This window comes from Acyrthosiphon pisum, chromosome X (genome assembly GCF_005508785.2).
Source record: "Acyrthosiphon pisum isolate AL4f chromosome X, pea_aphid_22Mar2018_4r6ur, whole genome shotgun sequence".
In the NCBI taxonomy this organism is placed as follows: domain Eukaryota; kingdom Metazoa; phylum Arthropoda; class Insecta; order Hemiptera; family Aphididae; genus Acyrthosiphon; species Acyrthosiphon pisum.
Window position 1 is genome coordinate 38,373,817 of NC_042493.1, and position 9,691 is coordinate 38,383,507.

The 9,691-nt window shown below is 30.9% G+C and overlaps 2 protein-coding genes across 4 annotated transcripts in view; one reads left to right on the forward strand and one right to left on the reverse strand.

Moving 5' to 3' along the window:
* LOC100160084 (neogenin) overlaps window positions 1–3,927 on the reverse strand; it is a 23,640-nt gene extending 19,713 nt beyond the window's left edge. For all 3 annotated transcript variants that reach the window (XM_008187705.3, XM_001946524.5, XM_003246399.4), the window contains exon 1: window positions 3,461–3,927. In XM_008187705.3, the coding sequence (XP_008185927.1) occupies window positions 3,461–3,551 (91 nt within the window). In that variant the 5' untranslated portion in view covers window positions 3,552–3,927. The remainder of the gene's footprint in view (window positions 1–3,460) is intronic.
* Window positions 3,928–8,455: 4,528 nt separating this feature from the next.
* LOC100571393 (zinc finger MYM-type protein 1-like) lies at window positions 8,456–9,691 on the forward strand. Its single transcript, XM_008187708.1, has 2 exons — window positions 8,456–9,112; window positions 9,200–9,691. The coding sequence occupies exons 1-2, from the start codon at window positions 8,456–8,458 to the stop codon at window positions 9,689–9,691; spliced, it is 1,149 nt and encodes a 382-aa protein (XP_008185930.1).

Here is a 9,691-nt window from a genome sequence, read left to right on the forward strand (position 1 = left end):
ATTTTGTTGTTTTTCATTAACATAGTAGTATTAGACATACACATTATACTCGTATTTATCATACAACTCAAATTTAACATCATCCTAACAATAAGATAAGTATATATATTGTATATATACTGGTGCTGAAACTGGACTACTACCATATGATATAAAATTGGAGGTGTAGTGAAAACACAAATTGCACCTTATTTTAATAAGAGTTATAATTTATACACTGATAACTGGTACACTTCTCCAATATTATCTCAATATTTACTAAAAAAATAAACAACTGACTGGAACAATGAAAAAAAACAGGCGAGGAATGCCTCCATTGAAGAATAAGCTGTCTGTCGGAGGTCTGCAAAGTTCCCATACAAAAAATATAATGGTTTTATAATGGTTAGACAGAAGGAAAGATTTATGTTATCCACATTGTACGATGATAAACTAGCACTCTGGAAAGGTTGATAGAAATAGTGTGATCATAAAAAAAAAAAAATCGTGGAGTCAATTATAATGACAAGACTGACATGTTACTCAGTTCAGTGGAATGTGTTCGGAAAACCTTGAAATAGTATAAAAAAATATTTTTCCATCTAATAGACATATGTATTTTGAATGCTTTCTCGACCTATAAGACAGTTCCTAGAAAAAATATTTCATTAGCAAATTTTTAACTAGAGTTGATAAGACAACTATTGGAAAAATAAATCAACACAACAAAAAGCCCTAACAGAGGAAGACCAACCTCTGACTTTTTCATATTTTTTTCTTTTAGTCATGCTCATTGGCCATTGCGCAGCAATATATAAATTTGTTTTGAATGGCATGAAATTTGATACATTAAATTTTATTTTGCATATTTTTGCATATTTAGGGATTTTTTTATAAATAAATGCATATTTAAAAAAAAAATAGTAACATTAAAATTCATTGTGTTTTTGAACAGTTAACAAATTAGTTTACAACCACTTACACACGACAATGAGCGAGGAGAGACTTGATTCTTTATTGGTACTATTTTCAGCTCGAGATATTGTAGAAAATATTCAAGAAATCGTTAACAAATGGTCTTTCCTCAAACATCGGCATGTGAAAATGTAAGCTACAGACTAGTATTAATAATTACAAATTGTGTGACTACTGAATAAGTATAATAATATTATTATAAATTGTATACTAAATATATATGTTTTTGTTTTTAATATAAATTATAACGATAATAACTATATACAAGTTTAATAAAATATTAATAGTACGTAATTATACGTACATTTGTTTTGTATTAGCATTTTACTCATACATAAAAACATAAGTATACAATTACTACATTTTTTGCCCGTCATATTAAGTAGTCAGCAATTTTTCAAACTGATAACTCCCCCAAATAGGGAAGCCTCGGAACGCCCCTGTACTTACTTCCTACACACTACATGCATATAGATTATAGACGGTAAGTAATTCGATAATGGGAAAAACCACCATTCCAAAAACATAATATAATAATAAAAATGTAACTTCAAGATTTACATTTCGTAGAACAAATAGTAATACTACAAACGCGTGCAGACACTAAAATTACCAGCAACTAGTAGTACTCTATTGAATTTTTGTAAGAAAAAGCCTGGACCTGACGTAAGTATTACAATTTTAAATTATTCAAAATACTTAACATTATTAGGCCCAGAATTAAATGTTTTAAAATCGTACAAAATATGTATGACATATTTTATACACTTATTATAATTTATAATTAGCATTACAACTCGCGCTAAAAAATTATGCGAAATTAAATAAACACCAGTTAAAAAATTAACTGCAGTCACTGCAGTATACTCAATAAACTACTCGATAAACTATTAGGTATGTCATATTAATTATTATAAAAAATTTGAATGAGTTTATTAAAAAAAATAGAATTTATTAATTTATAATAATAACTAATAATAGGTACCTAATATTTAATAGTAATTTTACCTACACAATTTCTTGTTTATTATTTAAGGAAAACAAAGAAAAATCTGATGATATGTCACGGGCAAAGCCCCCTACAAGTTTGCCATACAAATTTATTTTGATTCCCCCCCCCCCCATGAAACATTCTCAATTACTCCACTGTACTTGCGAGTTATCCCGACTACCCAAATTTTTCAAAAGACTACCAGTTATAATCATCAGTGTTATCTCAACTACCTCCTTATATGAATCTATTTAAAAATGTATATTTCCACTTTGCAATCTGTATCATCAAAATATAAAACTTAATTTTGTTGTCGATGTATAATTTGGTATCCACGTATCTTGCTATCTTTTGTTGGTAATTATTTTTTCATAAATTAGACCCAACCATACACCCAAATAATTGAACACCTTTGGAGATAGGCAAAACAAAAAAACAAAGGGGAATACCTTGCACAAAACTTTGCAAACATTTTATAGAATTCTAATGGATATTAAAATACACTATCATCCACAAAAAAAATTATTAACTGAATTTTTTTTAAATAATTCTACAATATGATATGAATAATACCTTTATGCTTTGTTGTCTAATAAACTGCGGTAGTCAAGATAAACTGGAAATACCAAATATTAAAATTATTATAGTATAATTGTTACTAGTTTCCAATCAAATCAGTAGCGGATCCAGAGGGAGGGCAAAGGGGGGCATGTGCTCCCCCAATTGCCGTAGTTTCCATTTAGCCTATTTTGTAGCAAATGTATGTACTTTTTCCTCCTCCAAAACTAAGCCCTGGATCCGCCACTGAATCAAATGTACCTACCAAGATGATTAAATAATCAGTACTAATTGATTAATTGTAATTATTAGGTAAGGATTTGTATTGTAATCTGCTTATATTTCTTTTCACGTACGATAACCTGTTTGTTTATCACTTATTATTGATAGAATGATTAGCATTCAAGTCTCGACCTCGTGTATTATCATAATACATTTAATATTATAAGAAGATAATTAAATAAGTAGTAACTATTCTTTGTTTAGGATTCATTGAAACTATTAAGCACGGCGTGCCAAAGAGTAAAAGTATAATTGACATCATAATAACCTGCTCTAAGAATGTGTATTTGGGGTGTTAAAATTAGCCACTTGGCATTAATGGACAAAAGACAGTTTGTGTTACAAGGAGTACGAAGAGTCGATGTATTCAATGCATTGAACTGTCGTAGGTATTATTATTATCATCATCATCATCGTCGAATCGTTAACAAGTCAGAGTGAAAACATTGTGTTGTATACTGTTAAGACAGGCCTGTCGTTAGATATTTTCCGCCCCAAAGCAAAATGTATATATAAATATAATATAAAATATTTATTTGATTTTCCAGCTTCAATTTCTTTAAACAATTTGAGCCACCCTAACGACGGGCCAGTGTTTAGAAGATATCTAAAGCCGTCGCGATGAGGCCAGAGAAGATAACTAATGTACGACCGTGGCATTGGTTTTGTACTCACTTCGTACCGGCGCGATCAGCAGGAAAAGCCACAGCGTCAAACAGTAACCGGACAACAGGAGTTTTCGGCAGACGCCGCCGCTCGGGCGCATGTTGTGACGGCAGGACCAGAGACAACGGTCACAGTGCTAATATCGGGTACGCTTATCCGTTCGGCGGAGTTACGGGTTTCACGACATGACCGCCGACTCCGCGAGTGGACGCGCTCGATGGGTCGGTCACCCGTCTCGCCGATCGTTGTAGACTACTCGTAAACGATGTCTTAGAGTCCGATCGCTTATAACAGTCACACCGACGAAAGCTCTTCCAGCGGACCGTCGTCGCGAGTTTGTGCGTTATTTGACGTTTCTGATCGGACTTGATAATAATAATAATAATAATAACAAACAATGACTACGATTTCGTGGTAGTGGTAGTCGCTGCGATCGCACTGGGACGGCGGCGGCGATCAGTCGTAAACACGAGACAACGTTCGCTATTGGCCGACAGTGCCGGTGGTGCGCCCCGCGGCGGCGAGATAACGGAGGTGGCGTCGGCGGCGACGGCGCCACCTGGTCGGACGACGGACGGTCACAATCTCTGTGCTCACCCCGCGCCTCTCCCCACCGCGCCTAGACGCTACCGATAAACCGTCAGGCGAAGACTGACACTGGTTCTTGCATTGTTTCTTGTAGCATTAAACTTTTCTCGTTGTTTTTCACAACTGAGTTATTGAAGTTCTTCAGAATGCATTACCTCGTTGCTAGTCGTATTAGCTCAATAAATTAACTATAAATTCTTATCATCGCATTCTAATGTAATAATACGGGCGTAGATAGGTATAGGTAACACGTATAACTTATACCTACATGTTATACCTATTATTACCTAGTAGGTACCTATTTTAAAGATTTAATTAAAAATCATTCAATTATTTTAATATCTAGGTACTTATTGTAGATAGTTTGATAATATATAATATAGACATGCATTAACTTTATGTAAAGACATAGGCGTGTTTTATTTATTTTTTTTTTCCGGTTTAGTCAAGAGCCGGAGAAGGAACTGTTGCTCACATTGCTTCTCCGCTCACATTGCTTCTCCTGCTCACATTGCTTCTCCTTACATAGGCGTGTTTACGGGAGGTGCCGGGTGGGCATTGGCCCCCCGGCAGACTGTGCCTCCAACAAAATCGTGTTAGGATAAAAAAAAGTCGTGTGTACCCTACAGTACCTATAGATTTTGATCAATTGTAATTTTTTTAGTTACGCATTTATTAATAAAATTAGTGATTATATGATCATTATAATATTATGTTCATCAATTCTTTATAACTACATAACATGCAATGGTACTGTTGTGCCCATATACCAGGTCTTGCGCTGTGATATCACAGATTAAATACAATTGTATATAACAGGTAATAATATTGTTTTATCAGCTGAAAATATCCAATTACCGATTATCATTTCAAAAATGTGTTTAGGTTTTTACGACTTGTTAAAATTATTTAAATTTTGTTGGAAGCTCAAATTATTTATTACTGATTAGATAATAGTTTTACAATTTGTATGTTGTTTAACAGGTATAATAGATGGGGAAAAAAGTATATTTATTGTTTAGACAATGGTTATACTTTTTGATCATAATTAAAAAATATTTCTACCATTGTGAATTTTGTAACATAAAAAATTAATGTTTCTTCATGTCTCAAAAATAAATAGGTCTCACAATTTAAAAATTTGTTGTGCCCCTTCAGCCACCAAAGTCTGAACACGCCTATGTGTCTTTATCCATTCAATGTTGATCCATTATTTTAAATTAATTTGATTAAAACTTAACTGGTGACAACAGAGGTGACAATTTACAAATAGTGACGGACCACATTGTTACCTATTTAGTAGAATACTAGAAAATATATAAGTACTTAAAATTGTAATCGCTATAATAAATGTATAAAACAATACAATGATATTAGTTTTTTTTATTCATAATTTGTTTTTAAATGTCAAATAATTAAAGAATTACTGCAAAATATAAATTTTAAAATAAATCCAATGAACTACCGATCCTTAAATTTATTCTAAACAAAACATTCAACTAAAAATTATATACAAAATTCTCCATCCAATATTGATTTTTTTTGTAATTCTTTAAATATGTTTATGACAGATGTTTTAAGAAATACATAACAAATATCTCGTTTTTATTTCATCTTGTTTTTTATTTTATACATTTAAATATTATAATATATGATATTAATACATATTTCTTCTTTTATTATTATTATTAATTCTTATTATTTATATTCTTATTATTGTTTTATATAAATTACCGAAAATGTACTTATATAATATAAAATTATATACATATTATTATATAAAAAAAAAAAAACTGTAATTGGAATTTATTTCCGTAATAAAGAAAATATTATTATTATTATTATTATTATTATACTCTATAAACTGCATAAAGATAGATACAGATATGGATAGATACAGAATATTACCTAAATCCGACCTCTTAAAAATGGTTCGCTTTCAACAGTCTTATAGGTATTAATAAATCGTTGTGTAAAACTCGTAGTTTTTAATATACTCCATACTAGGCTATAATTAACAATAACCGTATAAATAATTTATAGTATATAACTACTATTAACTATCTCATTTTAACCTACACGCCTATACCTACTTTATAATTATTATTACTAGGTACCTACCTAGTAATAATAATTATAAAATATAAAAAAAAACATAAAAACCAATTTGTATTGTTTGTCCGCACTCCACTGAGCAGCTACTTGTATTATTAGGGGGCCCCTAAAGTTTTATTTTGCCAACTTATCAGCTAGTTGCGCTACTGCCTTGCCCCACGGCCCGGGCACTTGGTTAATATTTTTATATAAAATAACATCGACAAATACGTTTTGATTACCTACTGTAAAATATAATGCTGATGAAAAATATGTTATATTATGCTGTATGTTATTAATTTAAGTAAGTATACTTATATGGCTATGCATGTAAACATGTCATTATTAATTTCTTAAACTCACGTATCGCGATATTTATCAGTAATTCATTGTCTTCAACTACTTTTCTACTCTGCAGTACTCAATCATTGAAAAATAAATATTATGAATATGGCTGACGAAAAATACCAAACCAACTTACTTTACTGTCGAAACAACGACATTGTATCGATAATACAATAAATTATTAGTTAATAATCTAATCTTTCCGTTTTGGTCTATAAACATAAACACTGATTAGGTATTACAAATAATTATACATTTATACGCAGAGATGTGGTTAACGCGGGGGCTTAGTGGGCACTTTCCGCTGGCGAAAACTTTTTTAAATATTTTATAGGCATTCATAAATCTATATTATAGATTCTTGAATTATTCATAACATTTTTTGATTTTATCTTAATGAATTATTTTTTCCCTAAGTGGCTTAAACTATTATAAATGTTAAAATATGTTTATATATATTATATGGAACATACCTACGTATATATTTTTAATAATAATATACATATAAATAGAGAGCCTAAAATCTAGATAATAAAAGCTCTCTACATATAAGTATATAACATGTACGCAGTCATACAGAGATCTAAATAAACCTCACCTAATGGTGACCAATGGCGTACGCAGCGAGAGTGGCTGTTATGTAAATCGGGCGGATGGTCATCGAAGGGTGTTGCCCAAACGGATGGAACAGTTCATTTAGATAAGAACATAACATTATAACAATCTGATATATTTAATAATATTAACAACTGTGTGACTGTACATGTAATATTATAATATACATATTAAGGATTATGACACTCTTTTTAGTCATTAGCCACTAGTATAATATATCTGAACACGTAAGATCCGAATGACACATTTCATTAGTTATTCGTTCTGAGAAATAAATAATTGACAATAATACATTTTTTGAAATATTAGAATTCTAATTCTATTTTATTTATTTTAGTTATTTTTCAAAATGTTTTCAAATTTGAGGAATAAATTAATGTGTAGCAAACAATACGTAAGATACTAAGATCCAGTGGCGTAGCCAGGATTATGAAATTTGGGGGGGGGGGGGTGGGGTATTTTAAGTATAGATTAAAACCAAGTTTTTACAGTTTTCGTATATAAATAAATTTAGGGTTCGGGATTTGACTTGTTGCACTAAAAATTATCGAAATATGCAGTCAACATTTTAAAAATATGCTTAAATATATGTAGCTACATTTTTGTATTATTTTTGAAAAATATATAAAACATATTGCAATTTTGGTAATAAAAAGCTAAAAATAGGTAGGTAGGCATATAAGCTTGAAAAATAAATAAATAAATTACAACTTAATTTTTAAAAATACTGGCATACAATACAAGGTTAATAAATAAGTAATAACGAATAACGTGATAAACGAACATCTACTGATGATCATTTCTTCGTACAGTCTAGAATCTAGATGTCAATTATGGTTTTAACACAGTTTTGTCAAAAGGAGACTCATAAAATCTTACATAGGGCCAACTGTAGCCAACAACTTTAACAGCCCTCCACCCCTCCCAAACATTTACTTAATTATTTTAAGCTTATTCAATTTTATAATAGTATGGTATTAGGCTTCGGCCTCTCCAAATCTCAAAATTATCGCCTATTGTACCTAACCAAACATAATACTTTTTAAGATATTTTTCAACATTATCCAAATATGCTTTTTCCCGACAATTGTATGTACATTTAAGTTTAAAAAAAAATGCAAAATATGCACAAATATTCAAATTCAAACTTTGTATTTAATTTCGCCATTTCATAAGACAAATTTATAACTTGACATGTAAGCAGTCCCGAACTCTATAAACAATATATTTATTAGAGGGGAAATGTCAGTGGGGGGGAGTTTAAACACCCAAAACCCCCCTGGTTACGCCACTGCTAAAATCAACATCAAACTTTGTTCCTCAAGAAGTCAATAACCTACCAAGAAGTCCGATGTGGTGATAATGTTTAATATCACTGATTATTGGGTCAATGTGCTCAATAGAGTTTGTTCTGTTATTAAATCATTGTCTAGTCATGGATTGTCATTCAGAGGTGGAGATGACAGTTTTGAATCTTCTGGCAAAAATAATGGCAATTTTATAATGGCAATGAAACTTATTGCCGAGTATGATCCCTTTTTATCAAAACATATATTAAATTATGGAAATCCAGGTAAAGGAAATACATCCTATATGTCATTTTTCACTTATGAACAGTTTATTAAAATTATGGCTGAAAAAGTAATAAGTACCATAGTAGAAGAATTAAAATCTTCAACATATTATTCGATTAGCGTTGATTCGACACCTGATATGTCAAATGTTGATCAGTTATCATTTGTCATAAGATATGTAAATAGTATTGGAGAACCTGTTGAACGGTTTTTGGGGTTCATGGAAAATATTGGACACAAAGCTGAACCAATAGCAGAAGCTATTTTTTCTACATTTAATAAGCATAATATTGATATTAAATTTCTTAGAGGTCAATCATATGATAATGCTGCGAATATGTCTGGTGCCTATTCAGGAGTGCAAGCTCGAATTAAGTTAGTAGCACCACTTGCTGATTTTGTTCCATGTTCTGCTCACTCATTAAATCTTATTGGATTGTGTGCAGCCAGTTGTTGTAGTGTTGCAAATAATTATTTTTTATTTGTACAAAATTTATATATTTTTTTTTCATCATCAACTCACCGCTGACAGATACTAAACCAACATGCTGAGTCAACTCTAAAGGGACTTTCAGTTACAAGATGGTCTGCTAGAAATGATGCATGTCAGAGTCTTAATAAAAATTGGACAGCTGTAAAAAATGCATTGCAGGAGCTAGTAGATTCTGATAATGAAAAACCGCTTACACGTAGTGAAGCCAGTGGATTGTTACGGAATATGAAGAAATTAGAAACTGCATTTATGACATCGCTATGGTGTGATATTCTTCAAGCATTTAATAATGTAAGTAAAAAATTGCAATCTATTAAAATAGATCTCAGTTGTGTTGTTGGATTGTATAATACACTAATAGAATATATCAAAAGATTACGAACAATGTTCAACACTTATGAAAAATTGGCTCAAGACAAATTTGAAGAAATGTTCCTCAGTTCAAAACAAAAAATAGAAAAAGAAAAAAACAAATTGATGAATCTAATGAACCGGATACTGTGTTTAGTGGCATTCAACACTTTAAAATAA

What these genes read in the sequence shown, in the direction of transcription:
- LOC100571393 (XM_008187708.1), top strand. Translation starts at nt 8,456, where the DNA reads ATGTTTAATATCACTGATTATTGGGTCAATGTGCTCAATAGAGTTTGT. An exon ending in ATCTTATTGGATTGTGTGCA is followed by an intron (nt 9,113 to 9,199) that starts GCCAGTTGTTGT and finishes CACCGCTGACAG; the next exon opens with ATACTAAACCAACATGCTGA.